This window comes from Muscardinus avellanarius (genome assembly GCF_963383645.1).
Source record: "Muscardinus avellanarius genome assembly, chromosome: 7".
NCBI lineage: Eukaryota > Metazoa > Chordata > Mammalia > Rodentia > Gliridae > Muscardinus > Muscardinus avellanarius.
This window is the reverse complement of record NC_137793.1, coordinates 104,551,849-104,576,231: the sequence shown is the minus strand read 5'-3', so window position 1 is coordinate 104,576,231 and position 24,383 is coordinate 104,551,849. Positions and strand designations below refer to the sequence as shown.

The 24,383-nt window shown below is 45.6% G+C and overlaps 1 protein-coding gene across 1 annotated transcript in view; it reads left to right on the top strand.

Annotated features, from left to right (window-relative positions):
* Nucleotides 1–742: 742 nt before the first annotated feature.
* Nucleotides 743–24,383, top strand: part of LAMC1 (laminin subunit gamma 1) — a gene marked incomplete at both ends in the record, with an annotated part of 132,494 nt that continues 108,853 nt past the window's right edge. Inside the window, 2 exons of the mRNA XM_080698755.1 lie at nucleotides 743–811; nucleotides 5,650–6,613. Coding sequence (XP_080554881.1) covers nucleotides 743–811; nucleotides 5,650–6,613 — 1,033 coding nt within the window. The remainder of the gene's footprint in view (nucleotides 812–5,649; nucleotides 6,614–24,383) is intronic.

The window sequence follows — 24,383 nt, the reverse complement described above, 5'->3', positions numbered from 1 at the left end:
TTGCTGACAGTCTCACTGAGTGACAGACTGTCCTCCAGCTCAGACGATCCTCCTGTTTCCGCTCCCCAAGTACTGGGACTAAAAGTCACCGTGCCTGGCTTTAACTTTAGTTTACAAAGAATTTTTTTCTGAACAGTCACTAACCACCAGGGTCATGAACTTATTAAAGATACTCTGAGTTCCCACAGTAAAACCTTGTCACCCGCATATAAAAGATAATCTCTCTTTCTTTTCTCTAGGGTTGGGATGTAGTTCACATCTAGTTAATAGAACAATAAAATCTTTGAGCTGGAGTTCTCTGTTCTCTTGATGAGAAGATTTGGGGTGGGGGTTTGCTACTCACATTTAGGAATATCTCCTTTTTGTTATATCTGTATATTATAATCGGGTTCTCTTTTAAATCCTAGGGGATCATGATACGTGTCCTTTTTTCTTTCTTTTAAAACAGTATCACAGCTGAGCGTGGTGATACTTGGGCATCTGAGACAGGAAGATTGCAGGTTTGAGGACAGCCTCAGTAACCCGGCGGGGCTCTCAGCAACCCAGAGAGACCCTGGGTTTATTAAAAAATAAAATAAAATAGGGCTGGGGGTGTAGCTTGGAGGTAGAAGGCCCTTCCTTGGCTCAATCCCCAGCACAGTAACCAACCAACTAACTAAATAAATAAAGACAAATTAGCATCGCCGTGTGAGATGGCTTGGACTTGGTGCAGAGTGCGGGTGGGCAGGAAGGCCTTTACCTCATGCAAGAGGAATCTTGTCTTTACCTGACCACAGCCACAAGAGTATCTTATCTTGTTATTCTTGGACTGGTACCAAAGACCCAGGCACGATCTATAAGCCAAACACAGATCATCATGTGCAGTTAATGTAACTTCGAAGAGGGATAGAATAATCCTCTTCTTGTATCACATTAATTTTTTTCTAATTCTGTTTCTATTTTAATTTAAATTTTTTTTTTTTTTTTTTTTTTGCAGATCTGGGGCTGGAACCCAGGGGCAGTCGACCTCCGAGCTACACCCCCTGCCCTATTTTTTGTTCTTGATTTAGAAACAGGGTCTCACTAAGTTGCAGAGGCTGTCCGTGAACCATGATCCTCCAGTCTCAGCCTCCTGAATGCTGGGATTACGAGCGTGCGCCACCAGGCCGGCTTCTCCTAATTTTAAATTCCAATCTGATAAGTGGGCATGGTAGCATATGTGTAATCCCGGTACTTGGGAAGCAGGAGGACTGCAGGTTGGAGAAGAGCCTCAGCGCGTAGTGATACTTGTATCAACCTACTGAGACCCTGTTTCAAACAACAGCAGCAAAAAATAGGGATTGGGGTTAGAGCTCGGAGGAGTCTTCCCATTTGATAACCTAAAATCCTTAGCAGTATAAGACAGCTCTTATTTTTACCTCTTCCCATTGTGACCTTTACACAACAGAAAAGGAAACCGACTGGACAGGAGCCAGAAAGGACAGGCTCATGTCTTGGCTTCTGAGTCTTAGTTTCTTTTTTTCTTTTCTTTTTACTTTTTCCTTTATCTTTTTGTTTTTTTTTTGGTACTGGAGATCGAACCCAGGAAAATTCTATCTCCTAGCTACAACCCTAGATCTTTTTAATTTTGAAACATGGTCTTGCTAAGTTGATGAGTCTCACTGAGTTGCTGAGGCTGACCTTGAACCTGCAATCCTCCTGTCTCAGCTTCCCAAGTACCGAGATTACAAGCACGAGCCACCACAACTGGCCTTAGTATCTTCAACTCTACGTAGGCAATAATATCCCCTGCGTCAGTGTGATTTTGAATAGTAAAAACAGTATGCAAGCTGGGAGTGGTGGTGCATGCTCATAATCCCGGTACTTGGGAGGTTGAGACAGGAGGATCCTAGGTTCTAGGTAAGCCTGAGCAAAAGTGAGACTCACCAGCTTAGGGAGACCCATTTCCAATAAAAATAAAAAAAGAGGGCTGGGGTATAGCTCAGAGGTAGAATGCTTTTGGGTTCAGTCCCCAGTACCACAAACAACAACAACAAAATAAACAGTATGCAAACATGGGGTGACATGGTTATATTATTAACATTGTTATATTATTTTTTTAGTGCTAAGTACATGTTCTTTTTTAAATTTTTTTTATTGGTGCATTGTAGTCATACATCTTAATGGGATAAAAGACTTGTGGAGACATACATGCAACATTGTTATATTATTGATAAGTTATTTATAGGTTGCATTTCTAAATATAGAAGATAAAACATATAGAATAGTGGTGCTTAGGTTTGGGAGGAACATAGGAAAGTGAGGTCAGAAAGACTACAAATGGAAAAATAAAGCCAGGCGTGGTGGTGCACGCTTGTAATCCCAGCATTTATGAGACTGAGACAGGAGGATCTTGGTTCAAGAACAGCCTCAGCTACTTAGGCCCTTTGCAATTTAGTGAGACCTAGTTACAAAATAAAGAATTAAAAAATAGGGCTGGGGGTGTAGCTCAGAGGTAGAAAGCCCCTGGGTTCCACCCCCAGTACCACCAAAAAGAAAAAATAAATAAATAAAAGAAAAAACCCAAGTCTTTTGCCTATATGATAAACAATGACATTCTCTTCATCCTGCCTGTTTCGCTTGGCCACTAAGCTCATCTTATGAGGAATCTGAACCCAATTTTCCTAATACCTTCAGATTTTTCTTTTAAACACCATATCTGTTTAGTAGATAAAAGAGTTTTCAAGCAGTTCTTAACTCTATGTTCTGTTCTGGAACATGCGTTCTTCTCTGGAATGTTTTGGAAATCGGGGTAATTTTGCAGTAAAAGAAAATCTTATCCTCCTTCCTTCCTTCCTTCCTTCCTTCTTTCCTTCCTTCCTTCTTGTGGTACCGAGGATGGAACCCAGGGGCATTGTACCTCTGAGCTACACCCTCAGCCCTATTTTTTAGTGTTTTTATTTTTGAAACAGGGTCTCACTGAGTTGCAAAGGGCCTTGCTAAGTAGCTGAGGCTGTCTGGGAACCACTCCTCCTGAATGCTGGGATTACAAGCATGTGCCACCACGCCCAGCATACTTATTTTTTTCTTTTTGGTGGTACTGGGGATGGAACACAGGGGCTTTCTACCTCCGGGCTACACTCCCAGACCTATTTTATATTTTTTATTTGGAAACAGTCTCTTAAGCCAGCTGAGGCTGGCTTCGAACCTGCGATCCTCCTGTCTCCGCCTCCCAAGCGCGGGGATTACAAGCGTGCCCACCACACCCGGCTACTTCTTACTCTCTTTTTTTTTTTTTTTTTTTTGTGGTACTGGGGTTCCTGGAAGCCCTTCTACCTCTGGGCTACACTCCCAGACCTATTTTTACATTTTCATTTTGGAAACAGGGTCTCCTAAGCCAGCGCGCGCGGCTGGCTTCGAACCTGCGCGATCCTCCTGTCTCTGCCTCCCAAGCGCGGGGATTACAAGCGTGCGCCACCACGCCCGGCTACTTCTTACTCTTTAATATGAGATCTGTTTACTTGACTGTGGCACCGTCAGGTCTTGTTGATATCATCATATATCTAATGTTCTTATTTTCCATTGTCTTTAAGAAACTCTGTTAACAAAATCTTTGGGTTGTTTGAATCAAACTCCAAACAGTTGGAATGAATTTTTTTTTGTGTGTGTGTGTGTGGTACTGGGGGTGGAACCCAGGGGCTTTTCTACCTCCAGGCTATACTCTCAGACCTATTTTATATTTTATTTGAAAACAGGGTCTCACTAAGTTACTGAGAGCCTCACTAAGTAGCTGAGGCTGGGCTTCGAACCTGTGCGATCCTCCTGTCTCAGCCTCCCAAGCGCTGGGATTGCAAGCGTGCGCCACCATGCCTGGCTCAAACAGTGGGACTGAATTTCTATCAAGCACATGGCTGCTTCCACTTTACCTCTCTTCAGATAGGAACTTCCTTCTTACTGGAAAACATTCCCAAGATGAATAAAGTTTGGAGATTAATTCAAAGTCTCCTTTTGTGCTTTACAAATATCAGATGAGTTTTGGTAATGAAATTATGGAGCAAATAGGCATTAATAGTAGCTTGGAGTTAACTCTGGATACAAAACCCAAATGAGCACCAGGGATGAGGAAACAGTTAAAACATGTTGATTTTGCAGCCTTTGGTGTCTTCCTCATATCCATCTTCATTATTAGTAGAAAACACACACGAGATCTCCTCTTCAGTTTGTCACTATCTATTAAGGTACTGAAAATTTACAACTAGCTCCATGCGTTGAAATATACTTACTAAAAACCTGTCACTCTATTTATGATTAACATCTTTAACTTTGTCCTATATCGCCCTCCTTTGTTTCCAAGCACAATGAAGAATGGAGAGAGAATGTCATCCTCCCACCCACCCCCCAGGTATCTGTAAAAATAATCAGTTTGCTTCAACTCAAATATGAAACTATTAAAACATTATAATAGCCTCTACAATTCTCCCAAAGAGAGGGTACCAGGGGTGAGGGCTTACAGACCTTTAGCCCTGCAAGTCTCCACCCAGTTTATCAAATAAACGTTCAGTATGTGATGGGTGTACTTGCTAAGTAGGCTGGCGGTTATGAGCTAAGCTAGGTAGTTGGGGTTACACAATGCACCCCCAATCCAACTAGATTATTATCTTTAAGACTTTTCCTAATTAGGAATTGTGGGGGTAAACACTGACCCTAGCCAGCCACCCCTCTATCCCTATCTTCAAGGGAGTACTGGGTCTAAAACTGTGTATGATTTATTACTATTATTCTCACTTTATCATTAAGGTCCTGAGAAGGTGGTGTGTGTGTGTGTGTGTGTGTGTGTGTGTGTGTGTGTGTGTGTGTGTTAGGTTGCTGAAAGCCTTGCTAAATTGCCCAGGCTGGCTTTGAACCCGTGATCCTCTTGTCTCAGCCTTCCTAGTACTGGGATTACAGGCACGCGCCGCCATGCCCGGCTCCTGAAAAGTTTTATTTTATTTTATTTTTGTGAGTCTGGGGATGGAACCCAGGGCATTCGACCTGCCCTATTTTTTATTCTTAATTTTGAAACAGGGTCTCACTAAATCGCGGAGGGCCTCACTAAGTAGCCGAGGCTGTCCGGGAACCTCTGGTCTCAGCCTCCCGAATGCTGGGATTACTAGTGCGCCACCACGCCCGGCTCTGAAAAGTTTTATTTAAAGAAATCCATCTCTGGAGTTTTCTTCACTCTGTGCATCCACTCGGCTCTGGGACCCCAAAGGCTTAAAAGCCGCTCCCCTTGGGCGGGCCACTTTCCCAGCTCCCTCCCGGGTCCGGAATTTGCTTGCCCTACTTCGGCACCGGGTTAGGAGCGCAGGTTCCGATCTGGGACCAAAACTCATGATCCTCTGGCTCCGGTTCTGCGAACTGAGTCATTCTGGCACAGAGAACATTCCGTGACTCAGCAGGCCCGAAAAGGGAGTTCTGTCAGAATCCAGATAACTTCGAGTCTTTTAAAGGCAAGCTGGGGGAACGCAGCGCAGTGAAAGAATTTCGCGGCGGGTCTGCGTGTCCCCAGGGGAAAAAAAATGTCATTCCATTCCCAGCCCTTCGCACTTCCTCTCCTCGCCGGGGTTGAACCGCTGGGTCCCACGCCGGAGCGCCAGGAAATCGCTTTGCAAAATTCATTTCCAAGCTGCGACCAGGCCTCTCCTCCCCCAGGGTCCTCTCCTCGGGAGGGGTCGCAGCAGGGCCCCGCGCCGCGGCGGGCAAGAGCGGGGCTCGCAGGCAGCCCCACCCGGGGCGCCCTGGGGTGCCGGCCCCGGGGGAGGGCGGGGACCCGGCCGGACCTCCGGACTGACACCCGGCTGGGCGGGGACCCCCAGCGACCTGACTGACCCGGGCGCCCCCGACGGGCCTCCCCGCGCGGTCCCGGGCCGCCAAGCGCACAGGGCCGGCGCCGAGGCGTCCCTCCCGCCCGCGCGCGGCCCGGCCTCCCAGCATGCACCGCCCCGCCGGGCGGGAGCCGCTGGGCTCGGGGCGGGGCCGGCGTGGCCCCGCCCACGCCCCGCCCCGGCCCCGCCCCCGGCGCGGGCACGCGCTCGGAAGTCGGGGGTCGGCGCCCAGGGCGGGCGGAGTCCGGGTGGGCGAGGGCAGAGGACGGGCGCCGCGCTCGGTCTCGCGTCTCTCCCGGCCAGCCGCCGCCGCCGCCGCCGCCGCCGCCGCCTCCGCCCCGGCCGCGCGGGCTCCGCCTCGGGCTCCGCGACGCCGCTGGGCCACCGAGCCGCGGGGATGGGCGGCCGCGCGCGGGCCCTGCGGCCCTGGCCCGTGCTGGCCGTGCTGGCGGCCGCCGCGGCGGGCTGCGCCCGGGCGGCCATGGACGAGTGCGCGGACGAGGGCGGGCGCCCGCAGCGCTGCATGCCCGAGTTCGTCAACGCCGCCTTCAACGTGACCGTGGCGGCCACCAACACGTGCGGGGCCCCGCCCGAGGAGTACTGCGTGCAGACCGGGGTGACCGGGGTCACCAAGTCCTGTCACCTGTGCGACGCCGGCCAGCCCCACCTGCAGCACGGGGCCGCCTTCCTGACCGACTACAACAACCAGGCCGACACCACCTGGTGGCAGAGCCAGACCATGCTGGCCGGGGTCCAGTACCCCAACTCCATCAACCTCACGCTGCACCTGGGTAAGCGGCGCCCGCCCCGGCTCCCCGCGTGTCCGCGCCCGGGGCCAGGCCGAGGGGCCCCCAGGTGGCCACGCCGCAGGTCCCTTGTCCACCTTCTGAAGCCCATCCAGCGCCAGCGCCAGCCCCAGCTCCGACCGTCCTAGCGTCTCGGCTCGCTTTCCTATTCACTCTGACTTATAGGGATTCTTGCCCCCTGATCATTTGCTATTTCTGCTACTAGACTGTCGGGTTCCCCCCCCCCCCCCCCAGTCTTTTTTCCTCTCTAAAGCATTAATCAAAACCGCTCATCGTGGCTTTTCTTTGACCTAGCAGGTCCTTCACCGGCATGCTTGGATCAGAGATAAGAGGGTCCACCTAAAACACTTTGCCTTTAAAAAGAAGTGTAGATATTTCTCTCTCTCTCTCTCTCTCCCTCCCTCCCTCCCTCCCTCCCTCTCTCCCTCTCTCTCCTTCTCTCTCTCTCTCTCTCTCTCCCTCTCCCTCTCCCTCCCTCTCCCTCTCCCTCTCCCTCTCCCTCCCTCCCTCCCTCTCTCCCTCTCTCTCCTTCTCTCTCTCTCTCTCTCTCTCTCTCCCTCTCCCTCTCCCTCTCCCTCTCCCTCTCCCCCTCTCTCCAGGGTTGAGATTGATTACTGTTTGCCAAGTTGAGGGAATGAAGGAGAGCAAGTGCCTTAACTGCCTCTGCTGCCTATGTGTAATTAAAATAGAAATCCACTTTATAAAAGTTCGTGTTCTTTAGCACCGTGCAGCCTTAATTAAGAGCCACAAGGCTGTTCCACTGCTAATCCGGGAGTAGAGGAACAAAAGGAAGTGTCTGTACTCACTGTAATTGCTGGGCAGAGCCTCGTCCTTGGGTATTAAGGTTCTCTATGCACTGTCTTTAGGGTTTCACTCCCTTTTGCTTTGACTCAAAGCAAGTGTAGGAACAGATGTAAGTGACCTTTTAGAAATCAGGAAAGGGACAGAGGGGTATTTTGTAGGGGGTGAGAAGGGTGAGAACGAGCCTGTTTTATCTGAAGTATCAAAAAATCATATTTGATTTAGGTTAAGACGTTCTTCATTACCGAGAGTAGAAGATTTCATTATCGTGTTTCGTGTTTCACAGAGTAGCATGTATGAGAAGCTGACATTTGATTTGCAGCGCTTCAGGTCCTATTGCAGGGGAGACTTGATTTGACCAGTCGCTGGTCCTAATGAACTTCCTGAGAGAACAGACTGCCCCAAGCCATTCTTCTGTCAAAGCAGGGTAATTCTAATTCTCTAGGACTAATAACACGATTGGGGCTGTTTGAAAGGGACGTTTTGTAGGCATAGGGTCCTTTTGATCATGATTTCCCATTTTTCTTTCTTCTGCTCTCTAGCACGCTAAACTTTTATGTAAGGTACCAAGATTCCAGAGAAAGACCATGACTTACCAAAACTGCTTTGCCGAGTGTAATTAAATTGCAGTGTGTGGAATAAGTTTTAGGAAAGCAGTCCTTAGCACCTTTGTAGTAAATACTGATTTGTAGATGAGTCATTGGCAGATAAAACTTTTTGAAAATTCAGTTCCTGAAATGAAAAGTGTGGGGCCTCTGCTTTTCAGTAATTGCAAGAAAATGTATTGAGTTGTTTTTAAAGGTACCGGGAGTGTGCAGAGGTAGTAGTGTCTTGGGACAGGTACCTTTCTGAAGATACTGGAAGAGACTCAGGGTTCCCTAAGACCCTGTAGAGAGGCTCTTTTAACTGTTCTATTTCTACAGTGGTATATTTTTAAATTTGGCCCAAATTATTTCTTATTTATATCTCATTATTTTTGCCTAAGTCTTTCTAAAGTTTCTGTGTTCAATTTTGAATGCCTTTGAAGTCTTATTTTACCCATTTTCAAATTTAAATTTCAAAGAAAAGGCATGCCTTGATGTCTGTAAGTGCCGGAGATTCAGTTGAAAGGTCCTGAACAATAGGCTGTCAATCTTGGCTTTGCAAGTGTTCTGTTGCAGGCTCCAGGTAGCTAAAGTGTATTTCAGGTGATTGCAGAGGTAGATAGATTTCTCAGTTACATCTAATGTGGTCGAATAAGAGTATTAATCAAAATAAGCTGTTAATGTTGGGAGACAGATATATTAACTTTGGGTCTTGAGGATAAATTCAAAAGAAATCTTTCAGTTTACCCTGTGAAGACTCTAACATATCTTTTTTTTTTTAACTCTTAAAAACGCTGTATGCTTGTTTGTTAAAGGATGTTCACGAAACTACGGATTTAAAACCCTTAAAATGTTATTATTAACATTTTTAGTACTTTAAAATATTTTTATATGAGTGTTGCATTAAATGCAAAATGTATACTTTAAACTTTTTTGTTAGTTTATAAAAACTCGACTACTATTTCCTATACTTATTTTTGGATCAGAAATAATGTCCTGATGCCGGGCGTGATAGCCCAGGCCTGAAATCCCAGTACCTGGGAGGCTGAGACAGGAAGACCACAGGTTCGACGATAGCCTCAGCAATGTAGCCAGACTGTTTCAAGACAAAAAAATGACAGGGCTGGGGGTATAGCTAAGGTAGAATGCCCAGTTATCCCCCCACCCCACACACAAAGGAACATCCATGAGGAAATTGTTTTCAGCAGAGAAGGTGGGAGGGGGAGGGAGATTTGTGTGTCTGGGGTTGAAGTTTGTTCCTCTCTCCACTCTTTCCAGTGACAGTGATGGACATTTGCATGAGTGCTATGATCAACAACTTATGGTTTTATTTATCAGCGTGTGTTCTGATACTCAGCATTTTTGTTGCTCCACAGGCTCTAGCTAACTAATTACTTCCCATGAATTCAAGCACCATGACTGTTTTGTGCCTCTATTAAATCTCCCACCCAGTTCAGATTTCACATACCCTTAAACAAGTGATGCATATTGGGCTTTGCCCTTGCGGAGGGCGTCTGTGCAGCCCGACTGAGCAGGGTGGAAGCGCTGCCTCTCACCGCCCAGCCTTTCCGCGCCTCCCTCTTGATGTTGAACTTTAAACACAGTAAGCCATAACATTAGCCAAGTTACAACACACTTCAGAGTTACTGGAAACATACATGTTTAGACGTTGATCATAAGTCGCCTTTTATTATAAAAATGAAACGTGACATGGCGTCCCCAAACAGATGGAGTGACACCCGGGCTGTATTTCTCTTGTTAAGCTCTGTGTCCTAGAGATCAACACTTAAAACTTCTATTTATGGTGGTACTGGGGATTGAATCCAGGGGCATGCTGCCTCTGAGCAATGCCTCCAGCCCTGTTTTATTTTTTATTTTGAAACAGGTCTCGCTAAGTTGCCAAGAGCCTCACGAAGTTGGTGAGGCTGGTTGTGAACTTGTGATCCTTCTGTCGCAGCCTCTCAAGGACTGGGATCACAGGCATGGGTCACCACATCCAGCTTACAATTACTTACGTAACCTTTCAGAAAATTCTCAGGTGTGTGTGTGTGTGTGTGTGTGTGTGTGTGTATATATATATTACATGATCATTTTAACTAGTACGGTTTTAGGGGAGCCTAAGGCAGATTTTAACATATGACAGGTACAGAATAGACCATTGTATCAATGTCATCATTTGCTTTACAAAACCCAGGAAACCAGCATTGATTCTGAAAGCAGCCATTTCTTTTCTTTCTTTTTTCTTTTTTTTATTTTGTGGTACTGGGGTTCCTAGAAACCCTTCTACCTCTGGGCTACACTCCCAGACCCATTTTTATTTATTTATTTTATTTTATTTTATTTTATGGTGGTACTGGGGGTGGAACCCAGGGGTTTTCCACCTCTGGGCTATACTCCCAGCCCTTTTATAATATTTTATTTGGAAACAGGGTCTCACAAAGTTGCTGATAGCCTCCCTAAGTAGCTGAGGCTGGCTTCGAACCTGTGCGATCCTCCTGTCTCAGCCTCCCAAGCACAGGGATTACAGGCGTGCACCACCACGCCTGGCTCTAGACCCATTTTTATATTTATATTTGGAAACAGGGTCTCTTAAGCCAGCTGAGGCTGGCTCTGAACCTGCACAATCCTCCTGTCTCCGCCTCCCAAGCGCAGGGGTTACAAGCCTGTGCCACCATGCCCCGCTGTTTCTTTTTCATACTGGAGATTGAACCCAGTGACATTCTATCTCTGAGCTGTACTTGCGGCCCTTTATTTTATTCTTTAGTTTGAAACAGGGTCTCACTAAGTGTGGAGGGCCTCACTAAGTAGTTGAAGCTGGCTGCATGAACTTGTGATCCTCCTGTTTCAGCCTCCCAAGTACTGGGATTACAAGCATGTACTACCACACCCAGCAGAAAGCTGCCATGTCTTGAACTCCATGTAGAGCCAGGGTGCAGGGTGCAGTGCAACTTTAGATATTAAAAGTAGGCTGGGCGTGGCGGCACACGCCTGCAATCCTGGTACTTGAAAGGCTGAGACAGGAGAATCCCAGGTTCAAAGCCAGCAAGGCTCTGTTTCCACTATTTTCTTTTTTGTGGTACTGTGGATGGAACCCAGGGACATTCAACCTCCAAGCTATACCCCCAGCCCTATTTTTTATTCTTTATTTTGAAACAGGGTCTCACTGAGTTGCAAAGGGCCTCACTAAGTAGCTGAGGCTGTCTGTGAACTGTGATCCTCCGGTCTCAGCCTCCCAAATGCTGGGATAAATAAAAAGGGCTGAGGGTGTAGCTCAAAGGTAGAATGCCCTTGGGTTCAATCTCTAGTATAAAAAAAAAAAAAGCCAAGCATGGTGGTACATGCTTGTAATCCCAGAATTTGGGAGGCTGAGACCAGAGGACCATGGTTTGTGGACAGCCTCAGCTACTTAGTGAAGCCCTCCACAATTTAGTAAGACCCTGTTTCAAAATAAAGAATAAAAAAATAGGGCAGGAGGGGGTATAGCTCAGAGGTCAAATGCCTCTGGGTTCCATCCCCAGACCCCCCCCCCCAAAAAAAAAAAGCCGAGTGTGGTGGTGCATTCTTGTAATCTCAGCATTCAGGAGGCTGAGACCAGAGGATTGCAGTTCACGGACAGCCTCAGCTACTTAGTGTGGCCCTCTGCAACTCAGTGAGACCTTGTTTCAAAATAAAGAATAAAAAAATAGGCCGGGCGTGGTGGCGCATGCTTGTAATCCCTGCGCTTGGGAGGCAGAAACAGGAGGATCGTGCAGGTTTGAAGCCAGCCATGCACGCTGGTTTAGGAGACCCTGTTTCCAAATAAAAATGTAAAAATAGGTCTGGGAGTGTAGCCCGGAGGTAGAAGGGCTTCCAGGAACCCCAGTACCACCAAAAAATAAATAAATAAATAAAAAAATAAAATAAAATAATAGGGCAGGGGGTGTAGCTCAGAGGTAGAATGCCCCTGGGTTCCATCCCCAGACCCACAAAAAAAAAAAAAAAAAAAAAAAAAAAAAAGTGGGAAGCAGAAGTATACTTTCTACTTGTTGTAAAGAGAAATGTTAGCCAGGTACCCTTTTCAAAAAGAAGTCTGGCTGTGCTTTAACCTGTTGGATTGTCTCTCAACTTCCATATGGATTATTCAATTGCTCTTCAAAATTTTGGCCTATACTATAAGTTTTATCAGTATCCAGGAGGTAGTTGATGGTAAGATTGTAGCTGAGGATTTGTCTTTTATTAACAGCTCTTTTAATTAATCTGATCAAACATTGTGCATAGAAACTTGGCAGAGAGGGCCTTGATTTTGAAGGAAGGTAGCTTTCTCTCTTTCTTAAAACAATCAGGTTAAGAAGAACAGTGCTTACAAAACCAACTCAGTCGAAGTTCATAAAACTCCCAAACTTAATACCGAGACCAGATTAGTTTCCAAGCTCCTTATAAACTTTAGGAATGAATACTGATTCAGGGAAGCTCTTTAATCTACTGGTGACTCTCCCGTTTGTAAGTATGAATCAGACCTAATAAGGTTCCTATATTTTAATCTGTTTGGTCCTCTGTTGAGTTTGTATTTAACATGAAATGAACACCATTTTTTTTCCCCCCCAGGAAAGTCTTTGCAAGGTAGGCTCTGACTGTGTCAGGGAATAGCTTGCTCTGGTGACTTCACTGTGGTATTTGTGTACCCTGAGGGGACACTATTTTAGTTTGTCTCACAAAGGCCTGATTTACATTTTGCAGGTTTCAACTTGAGGAGTTAAGGAGTTGTTCTTTAATGACCAGTAGTTGTTGAACAGTTTTACAAAAGTTGCTGTTGGCTGTTTTCCTATTCTATAGTTCACTGCTTTTTCTGCAAATTCCTTCTCCCTTTTTCTGAGGCACTCAGAAAAAAAACCACTTTACACGTGTAGGAGAAGTTAGAGCTTATTTAAGGCATCCTTTAACCCCATCAGTTTGTCATTGGTCACATTCGGGGGGGGGGGGAATAAAATCTTATATTAAAATTATAAATCCATTTAGGAAGTCGGGCATCTCTTTTGCTATGGTCTCCTTCCCCATGCGCATGTTCTCGTGTCAGTGCCCAGTATTCTGCAAACATTCTTATATCTGTGAAATGCTAACACTGTGCCTGATAGAAGGGTGTAGGTAGATTGAGGGTCCTGTCCTCAGGAGTTTATACTGACTGTATCAGTTGGAATTTACACTGAGTTGTAATGCCAATACAATAATAAATTAAAGGTGCCTCTATATTTTACAGTTTATAAAGACGCCAGTTTGTCACTGATTAGATTTTCATAAGTCAGTGAGGGTAAAGATGAGAATCCTGTGGTCTTGATTTGCCAAGAGTCCTGGTGGAGGTAGGTGTCAGATTCCTTAGTTTGGTACACTAGCGCTACACCTAGTAACTTCTCTAGCAGATCTCTCAAAAGAATGTCTCATCTCCTGCAGGACTTGAATATAAAAGTTCTTGTGCACTCTGATTCTGAGATGCTATAGACTCTGGTTGTCTCCCTTGATTTTCCTTGGTCTGTCTTCCCCGCTCCTTTTTGGTGTTACTGGGGATTGAACCTAGGGGTGCTCTACCTCTGAGCTACATTTCCAATCCTTTTTATTTTTTATTTTGAGTCAGTTGACACTAGTGCCCATCGTGGCCTTGAACTTGTGGTCCTGCTTCAGTGTCCCCATGGCTGGGTCCTGCTGCGGTGTTCCCTTTCTCTTAATATTCTCTCTTTTCATGCATCTCACTGTCCCTGAATGCACTCATTTTAACCTCAAGGCTTCATTTACTGTATGCAAATTTATAGATGTTAAATTTGTAAACCAGGCATGGTGGAACTCACTTGTAATCCCAGTACTTGGGAGCCTGAAGCAGGAAGATCACAGGTTCTCAGCCAGCCTCAGCAATTTAACGAGGCTCTCAGCAACTTAGTAAGACTGTGTTTCAAAATAAAAAAATAAAATAGGGCTGGTAGTGTGGTTCAGAGGTAGAATGTCCCTGGATTCAATCCCTAGTACTACACAAAAAGAAAACAACAACACATTACATGTGTAAGTTAGCTCTTTCTTCAGACCTAAAGTCTTGTGAGAGGTGCTGTCCGAAACTAAATCTACTCCTTGTCATTTCACCTAATGCAGAGCTGTTCTGGCATCCCCTCTCTCAGTCAACACACTGTTGTCTAACGCTGAGGCTCAGCCATTTTCCAAGTCTCTTCTGAAAGGTAACTGTGCTTGACAGGCTCTGGTCAGTAAAGACCTCTCTGGGGAGCTGTAGGATTCTCTGCTGAGGCAGGTCAGTTTTGGGCAGCGGTGACTCTCTCTTTCTTTCCCATCCATCTGCCCAGGACTCCGGTAAAGTCGATAAACCCTAAGTCAAGCCATCAGAAGCCGGGGACCGTCTGTGTTTGGGCAGAGACTTCAGACTGCCCGTGAATCTGAAGTGCATAACCGCGGCCGAGCGTGGTAGCGCACGCTTGTCATCCCAGCATCCGGGAGGTGGAGACTGGAGGATCGTGGTTTGCCGACAGCCTTAGCTACTTAGCGAGGCCCTTCACTGAGACCCTGTTACAAAAATAAAAGGAGTAAAAAATAGGGCTGGGGGTGTAGCTCGGAGGTAGAATGCTCCTGGGTTTCATACCCGGTACTGCAAAAAAAAAAAAAAAAAAAAAAAAAAAAAAGAAAGAAGAAAGTGCATATGCGAACACATATTTCTTTCCTGACCCAGGTTCTGCAGCGTTTGCTCAAGTCTTTAGGATAGAGTCCACTCTTTGGCATGGAGGGTGGGTAAGGTGCCGTAGGTCAGGACTGTTCTAACCTCTAGGCTTGTCTTCTGTTGCTTTATCTGCACAAAGAGCTGCAGTTGGTTTATTGTTGTTGCTGTTTGTAATGCTTCCCCAGGTGTCAGCAGATCAGGAATCCTCCCCAGCGTCTCCCTCCTCTCTTCTGCCCTGCCCTCTCACCTGCACTAGGGGTCCCAGGCACACTGCTCTGTAGGTGTCTGTGGTACCATGATAGTACCTGCTTCTTGTCTATTTCAACCTCTAGACTATGGAGTCAGCTCTTAACTTTGTCTTGTGGAAGACGGCGTCTTAGCGTGTTGCACAGGCTGGCCTCAAACCCCTCGGTTCAGTCCATCCCCCTGCTCATCTTCCTGAGTGGCTGGTACTGCAGGCGGCTACCTCTGTGCCTAGCCACGGAGCCTTCAAAGACCGGGTGGTGGGCTTGGTCATCTTTTAGTTCATTTCAGTATAATTAACACTTGTTAGGAGTCGCAGTAGCACTAAGCAAATTCCCGGATGGCTAGTGATTCATCGGACATTGTCCTGACCTTGTGCCTAGATGACGTCCGAATGAGATCTGTTTCTAGACTTGGGGGAGGCAGACCCAGCCCAGCCTTGCCGCCTATTTTTGTGTGGGCCTCGACCTAGGGATAGTTTGTACTTATTTTAATTGTTTGAAAAAAAGGGAAAAATAATATTTTGTGACATTTGAAAATTATGTGAAATTCAAATCTTAGTATCTATAAAGTTTTATTGGAGCACGGTTAAGCCCACTTAATAACATCTTGTTTATGGTTATTTTGTACAACCAAGGCAGAGTTGAGTAATTGAGGCAGACTCAGTATGTCCCAGCCCACAGACTAAAACATTTCCTGTCTAGCCTTCACCACACAAGTGTGGTGATCTCCGCTCCAGACCAGTATGTTCGTGATACGTAAACAGTCCTCAGTGAGAGAAAGGGTTCACTGAGCCTACTATTTAGGTGGAGGCTGGAGGTCTAGTGCTTAGCAATGTATCTGGCATAGTGTTTAGTAAATAGTCTAGTCTAGTCTAGTATAGTATGTCTAGTATAGAGTGAGTGAATTAATGAATTCCTGAATTACAAATGCCCCAGGATATTACGCATGAGTGTAAATTCTTTAGAGCAGTATTTTTGAGCCTGTGTTTATTTTTATCAGGGCCATCTCTCTGTTTTGATGAGGTGTGCATCAGCGTAGGTGTCAATATCAAATATGGTATCTGGCGGTTTTATTTCCATAGCTTTTAGTAAAAGTACTTTAGTAAAAGTAAATATAGATGAGATCATGGAATTGAAAGATCTGTGACTGTCCTCTTTTGGTAGATTAGATTTTAATATGATTTGAAGTCAGCCTAGGTACATTTTATAAGAAAACTCAAATTCTCACAAGAATATTAATATCTGACATGTTAGTGTTAATATGTTTTTTTTCTTTTTCTTTTTTTTTTTTTGGTGGTACTGGGGTTCCTGGAAGCCCTTCTACCTCCGGGCTACACTCCCAGACCTATTTTTTATACTTTTTTATTTGGAAACAGGGTCTCCTAAGCCAGCGCGCGCGGCTGGCTTCGAACCTGCGCGATCCTCCTGTCTCTGCCTCCCAAGCGCGGGGATTACAAGCGTGCGCCACCACGCCCGGCCTCTGATATGTTTTTTTCTTTACGAATAGTTATAAGCAAATTTTATTTTAAAAGTTTATATACTACATGTCCATTGTTGAAAAATACGTTTTTGGGAGAGTGAGAGTCCTAGGGATTGGACCCAGGGGCATTTTATCTCTGAGCTACACAACTAGCCCTTTTACTTTTTATTTAAAAAAAAGGAGTGGTGGCGGACGCTTGTAATCCCAGTATTTAGGAGGCTGAGACAGAAGGATTGCAGGTTCAAGACCAGCCTCAGCAACTTGTGAGGCCCTCTACAACTTAGTGAGACCCTGTTTCAAAATAAAATAATAAAATAAGGCTGGGAATGTAGCTCAGAGAGAGAATGTCCCTGGGTTCCATCCCCAGTAAAAACAAAACAAAACAACAACAAAAAAAACATGTGTGCGCACACATACACACAGTCTCAGTGAGTAGCTGAGGGGCTTGCTAAGTTGCTGAGGCTGTCCTCGAACCTCTGATCCTCCTGTCTCAGCCTTCCAAGTACTGGGATTACAGGAGTATGCTACCATGCCCAGCCATAAAAGATTCTTAAAGGGATTATTAAGCAGTTGAGAAGGGTTATGATGAAATACTTTATTTGTGTGTTGGGTAAGCGAGGCATCGTGTTTAATTTATTTAGTAGAATTAGATGCCATGCATGCTGGGGTTCACCCTTTTCGGGATAATGAGGAGCTATGACTAGCGGACAGCTGAGCCGCTGTCTCCCACTTACGGTGCTCAGGAGGAAGGGCAGCAGTCACAGGTCTGTCTAGTGTTCACGGGCGGCAGAGCCAGCGCGTGTTCTTTACTCCTCTCCAGCTGTACTAGTGACAAATTCTGCTGTTTTGTTTGGGTTTTAAGAAAACGTGTCAAAGTTTGGAGCAGAGCTGTTTGTTTGTTTTTTACTGCTCAAAATTCCTGAGAAGACTATTTATTTATTTTGCGGGTCCAGGGATGGAACCCAGGGGCATTCAACCTCCGAGCTACACCCCCTGCCCTAATTTTTTAATTTTTAATTTTTAATTTTGAAACAGGGTCTCAGTTGCGGAGGGCCTCACTAAGTAGCTGAGGCTGTCCGTGAACCATGATCCTCTGGTCTCAGCCTCCTGAATGCTGGGATTCCAAGCGTGCGCCACCACGCCCAGCTAAGACTTTTTTAAAGTAAGGGATTAATCTATCTCATCTTAAATGGTCAACTTCAGTGGGTAAAATTTCGGGATGGTTGCGTGCTGAGTTTAATTATCCTGTCTTGGTTGCCTGTCCTAAGATTTGTTAGGGAGCCCCGCTGGGATTTGCGAGCGTCTTCTTTCTCGTAAGATGGTAAAGTTAGATGTTTGCTCATTTGGGACTAAAATTGGGGTACCAGAAAACTCCCTTAGAGGGCCGTCCCTGAGGCTTTCGGTCTGGGGGCAGCAGAGTGGGGTGACCCAGTTCAGTGTGTGTGCATCTCTTTCCGTGTGCTCGTCCAGGGGCCAGACGAAAATAACCGGGCCGGTCAGTCTGGTGCCTTCTGCGGCACATATTCATGAATTAAATAAAACGACTTATCTCTTTCTTAGACAATGGTGCGCTCAGATCTCTTGTGGGAGGACCTTGTGGCGAGGCTGGGAGATGAATTAGGGCTTTGCCTTAGTTCTTTTTAAAGCTTTAGGGGCTCTTGTCCTGTGGCTCCTTTCTTTTAAACCCTGTTTCCAGCTGTGTGGCTCCTTCCTGTGACACTGAAGGCAACACTGAATTCTTGTTTTATTCCTTAGATTTTTTTTTTTTATCTTTGAAGAAATCAATTTAAAACCAGCCTCTTTATGTTTCCTCCTCCTCCTTTTTCTTCTCCTTTTTTTTTTTTTTTTTTGGTATTGGGGATGGAACCCAGGGGCATTCTACCGCTGAGCTACACCTCCAGCCCTATTTTTTCTTCTATTTTGAAACAGGGTCTCACTGAGCTGCAAAGGGCCTCCCTAAGGAGCTGAGGCTGTCCGCGAACCCCGATCCTGTCTCAGCCTCCCGCATGCGGGGATTACAAGCGTGCGCCACCACGCCCAGCTGTTTCCTTCTTTTTAAGAAATAATTATTTCTTAAGTTTAGTTCATTGTCTCTTACAGAGCTAGGGACTCCGTACACTTTGTTTCATGATGATAGATCACAGTACGCATGAAGGCTTCTGCTAACCAGAATGGTGTCCACAGAAGTGGACACTCGGCACTGTTTCCAGATAGTCATAGCTACTCTTTTCTCTTTTTTATAATTCTGATTCTGTGTTTTACATCTTGATCTGGGTAGAGGAATTCAGAGCTAGATATATTTGCACATGCATGTAAATGACTCCTCATATTAAAAAGAATGAAGATACTTTTAGCCAGTTACAGTCCAGCATAATACTAACGGCATGCCACTAGCTTAATTATTGCGTGGTGTGGTTTTCAGCCTAACGTAGGAGAGCTCTGGCTGAGCTTAGCCGTTCAAGAGAATTCTCTTGCTGTCTTCTCTTTACCAGAAGTTGTTGGCATTAGCATGCATTAACAAATATTCATTGAGTAGTCAAACAAGTGAATCAGCTGATTTTTTTTTTTCCCTGTTGTACTGGGAATTGAAGCATTTTTATCTCAAACCTACACCCTCTGCCCTATTTTGTGTTTTATTTGGAGACAGGGTCTCACTAGGTTGTTGAGGCTGTTCTCAAACCTGCGATCCTCCTTTCTCAGCCTCCCAAGTGTGAGGATTACAGGTTTGTGTCACCACGCCCCGACTAAAACCAGCTGGTTTTGGTTGAGCTCTCAGCTTGTGTGCATTGAAACACCTGCAGAGTGCTTTCAGAGAGGCTCAGGTCAGCTGGTTGGGGCCTCAGAAGCGGGTGCGTGCCGGAGCGTGCAGTGCAGGAGGAGGCAGTCCTCTCGGCCCTTCTCCCTGCTTGAAGCATGGAGTAGTTTGGATTGATGCTTCATGGTTTGATGTGATGAAATGGTAAGTTTTAGGTTGTCACTGTGCTTTCAGACAATTAAGAATGTCTTTGCTGGGCGTGGTGGCGCAGGCTTGTAATCCCAGCATTTGGGAGGCTGAGACTGGAGGATCCTGGTTCGCGGACAGCCTCAGCTACTTAGTGAGAGCCTCCGCAACTTAGTGAGACCCTGTTTCAAAATAAAAAATAAAAATAGGGCTGGGGTTGTAGCTGGGAGGTCGAATGCCCCTGGGTTTGATCCCCAGACCTAAAAAAACCCAATGTCCTTGTGTGGCGTGTGTTTTGGTCACAGTGTAGTTATCTTATAACTTGCTATTTTACTTCCATCATTAATAAAACCTAAGTGTTCCTTAAATTATTTATGTACTTTGAAGACCCCATCTTTGTTCCTTTTATGTGTACTAGGTAGTAACTTCTCATTGAGCCTTTTAGAAATCCTAAGAAGCTTGAAATGTGTGGCTTTCTTGGAGAAGCTTTGGAACTTGGAGTTCACACCTGGGTGAAGAGACCTGCTTGCTCAAAATGAACAGCCTTGTTGCACTGGGATTCTAATCAGTGTGCAAAGGCGTTATGTAACAGTGGTCGCTCGAGAGAAAATTCTTTTATGGGCATTGTGATACGAAATGTGTGGGTTACCATGAGTATTGAAAACACTGTTTTGAGGTAGTTTGAAATGTGTTTCAGGAAATAAAACAGAAACATTCGTATGTAAAAAAGTTCTGTTGGAGCTCAGAGTTGAGAGAGGAGCGTGGACTGAAGGTAGCCAGCAGAAGCACTTGGGTCAGAGTAATGGACACGAACTGAGGACTTTCCAGCAAGGGCAAGTTTGAAAAAGATCTAAGCCACAGGCTGTGGTTTCTGGGGAGAGTAGGAAGTTCCCATGCCTTCTTTTGGGAACCTCCTGCCCTGTGTTTGTTTGTTTGTTTGTTTGTTTTCAGTACTGGGGTGGAACCCAGGGGCATTCTACCTCTGAGCTACAACCTCAGCCCGATTTTTTATTCTTTATTTTGAAACCGGGTCTCACTGAGTTGCGGAGGGCCTCACTAAGTAGCTGAGGCTGTCTGTGAACTGTGATCCTCCTCTCAGCCTCCCGAATGCTGGGATGACAAGCGTGCGCCACCACGCCCGGCTGTGCCCTGCGTTCTTGTCTTGAGAACTTTTGTTGGCCCTGTGGAGTAAGCTCAGATGCTGAGGGCGTCTCCGAGGTCACGCAGGCGTGTTTAGCTGGGAGTCCAGGCCTGCCGTGCTGCGTGGTCACGCTCCTGCGTTCTGCCAGGTGACAGTGAAACGTGGGGACCTTAAACTGGGGAAATGGCCAACTGTCTTAAACCAAAGAGCTGAGCTTGGTTTCCCTGCTACATCACTGCTTGAAGAGCTCTGGATTGGATTGCTTCTGTTAAAAGGGACAGAGGATTATTTTCAAGGGAAGAATTTTAATTTTGGGGTACTAGGGGCATAGTGTTTAGTCACTAATGCTCCTAGGAATTCCTGAGGTCCTGGATCTTGTCAGTGTCTACTGATAGGAAAAGTGACCCTGCCCCATGTACTGAGGGGTGCTCAGTGCTTATGTTATACAGGGGAATGCCCCATTTATCTTTCTGCATTATCCACGACTCCTTTCTGGTTGCTGAAAGTTGCTGCGTTCAGTTGAGTTGCTTACTTTATCTGACATGGTTAAAGATAAGGCTGCCTGGAGGTCTCTGTCCCCAGGTTCTATGTCACTTCCTCTCTGCTCCAAGTAAATTCTAACCCTTTCATGGTGGCTTTTTTTGGTTGTTACTCAAGTTTTTTTTTTTTTTTTAAACTACTAGGACTACCCCATCTTTTGTGGATTGATGGATAGATAACTGCTGTGGTCCTCAGAGCTTGCTTTGTCTTTCAGACTCACAAGTGATGCCATTAACTTTGATTTCTGTATTTGCAAATCAGTCCGTCCATCAGTTGCTCAAATAATCAATCTCCATTCTTTTTAGTGTTCCTAGAGCATTACTAAGATTCAATCAAGACACTTATTGCTCATAGGTACTTTTTTGGTTATTTCAGAAAAAGGAGTTGTAACTTCCATTAGAACTGTGTTTACAATGAATTTTGTGCTGCTCCCCACCATGCTTCTAGAACTGAAGGAAAAAATCAAAACTCTTCTCATAGAGTCTTGTAGGTGTGAGCTGGCTGATGAACTGCAGTACCCATCACCGCCCTGCTGCCTTTTCTGCTCTTACGTGCTTGGTACACACTTTATGTGTCCCTGCGGCAGATGTGGGTGCCCGTCGTAGTGGAGGCCCTGGTGCCATTTAATTGCTGAAGCTCCGTTCTCTTCTTACGGGGGCTGGGTGGAATGGCGGTCGAGGCTCATTGAGGCCTGAGTGTTGGGTTTAATCTACGCCCAGTTCTTTTTTCCCACACAGTCAATAAAATATAGATGCATAAATATTTTCTTAGGGCTATCCCATTAATTTAAGAAGGCTTTTAAGAAGGGGGTGGTAACTGGGCGTGGTGGCGCACGCTTGTAATCCCAGCATTCAGGAGGCTGAGACAGGAGGATTGTGGTTCGGAGACAGCCTCAGCTACTTAGTGAGACCCTCTGCAACTCAGTGAGACCTGGTTTCAAAATAAAGAAAAAGAATAGGATGGGGGGGGGGTGTAGCTCAGAGGTGGAATGCCCTTGAGTTCCATCCACAGTACTGAAAAAAAAAAAAAAAAAAGAAGAAAGGAAAAAAAAAAAAGAAGGGGGTGGTGACATCATGATGAAATTAGTCGAGGAGTCTTCTTGAATGTTCTTTTCACTGGCAGGGGATGGGAAGTGATATTTTCCTGCTTTGGTGGCACAATTTTTTTTTTTTTTGTGGGTCTAGGGATGGAACTCAGGGGTATTTGACCTCCAAGCTACACCCCCACCCTATTTTTTTATTCTTTATTTTGAAACAGGGTCTCACTAAGTTGTGGAGGGCCTCACTAGCTGAGCCTGTCCTCGAACTGCGATCCTCTGGACTCAGCTTCCCAAATGTTGGGATTACAAGCGTGCGCCACCACGCCCGGCTACAAATCTTAATTAGAGACAGAAGTGGTCTGCTTGCATTTTCTTAAAATCTGAGACCACCTTATTTTCAGAAACTGTTGAGGGATAAATTATAGCAATTTGTCAATGTAAAATGATTAGATCAAGACATGGGATTAAAGTTTTTTGCTCCTGTCCCTTATAGTGTTTAGACTCTAACTTTTCTAAAATGCTGGAATCCAGTATATCTTAAAAATATGTGGCTGGTTTAGTTTGAATGTGCCCCCAAAGTTCATGTATTAGAAAGTCAGTCTCTAATGCAACAGTATTGAGAGGTGACCCCTTTATGAGGTGATCGGATGGGGGAGGAAGGCGGGGAGGGGAAAAGAGAGGCTATAGGGTCCCGGGGCTCTGCCCTCAGGAATGGACTCCTGTCGTCAGTATGGGGCACTATGGGGTACGTTTGTCACACAGTGAGTCTGGCCCCTCTCGCCATGGATGCCCGTCATAATATACCAGAAGGCCCCGCCGCTCCCTAGGCGCAGGTGCTTATGCGGCAGCCTCCAGAACTGCGAGCCAAATGAAATTCTGTTGGCTATGAATGGCCTGGTGTGCAGCATTCGATGATAGTGTATGAAATAGGCAAGTTGAAAATAAGATAACAAAGTCGTGAAATTTTGGAGTTTGAAACAAACTTTGGAAACTTAAGGTATAATTTTTTTTAATAGATTCTGTTTTAAATTATTTAATCTGTTACCAAAGAAGTGAAGGCGGTATAGTTGCCCTGGGCTAGCAGTTCATCTGTGCACCTGTGCCGCGTTGGAGGTCGCAACTACGCTCAGGCGCACTGTTCAGAAAGGGTGATTACAGACCTCTTTCATGATGCTCTGTCCCAGATTGTTACTTGGGAACCACATCAAAATCTGATCCAGGTAAGCATCCTGGAGTTTTCCATGGAATGGTCGGTTCTTGGAGATGAGAAGTGGCAAGGCGCTAAGGATGAAGATTATGGAGGAGGGGAATTGGAACCGAGAGCGCCGCAGTGCACTTTAGTTGTATTGGTCACGTGATTTCCTCCTCGTGGGAAAGGGGTCATGTTCACTGAGCTTGCGTGTCTCGTATTAACTTTCAAAGCAGCTGTGTACATAGTTTTGAATTTATAGTGAATATTTTAGATAAATTCATGGGATAGATAGTCTACTAGAGACTATAAATTCTTAGAATTCTGCAGATTATGAAAGTTGGTGGGAACATCTGTACTGCAGCTGTAGTAGAATCTGTTTACTTTATCAGGATTGCTTCAGAGGCTCCAGCCTGTTGTTTATTGCTGTTTTCAGCATTTTTGCCACATGCCAAGAAATAAGTTAGCATCGACTCCTTTTGGACTCGGAAGCCATTTAGTTTTGTGGTCGTTCTAATAAGGGTCTGTTTTTAAGCTTATGTCCACGTTAAAGCTGTTATGCCCTGGCAAGGACAGTGATGATGAATCTGGCCATCCCAAGATGAACTGGCCCTGGAACAGGCCTTCCAGATGTCTGGAAATGTCGACTGGTTCTCTGCTGCTTTTTGGGTGCTCTTGTCTATCTATATCTCTGCTTTCCTCTGTTTTTTACTTCATAGCTCCTTAAGGGAAGGGAAGGGGCATCTGCTTTTGGGATTAGGAAATAAAATAGATAATTAAATTTTGGGGGAAAACTTTTGAGTCAGTTTTGACCTTCTTGTGAGAGAAAGGAGAGGCAACTGTGTTCCCTTGGGGAAGACTGCTGGTAGGGTGATGGGGATGAGACTCTGGAAGTAACTAAAAACGGACTTGTCGCATCTCTAGTGATTTCCAGTTACGAAACAGGCCTCTGATAGCCTTGCATCAGCAGCCTTTTAACTATGGCTGACTAAATAGACTTGTTTGTAAGTCTGCAGCACTGCCGAGATCCCTGCTGTCTTTTTGTCCTGCTCACACGCAGCTGTTGTTGTTCATACATGGTTTGTGTTCCGCCGGCCAGCCACTTCCTCA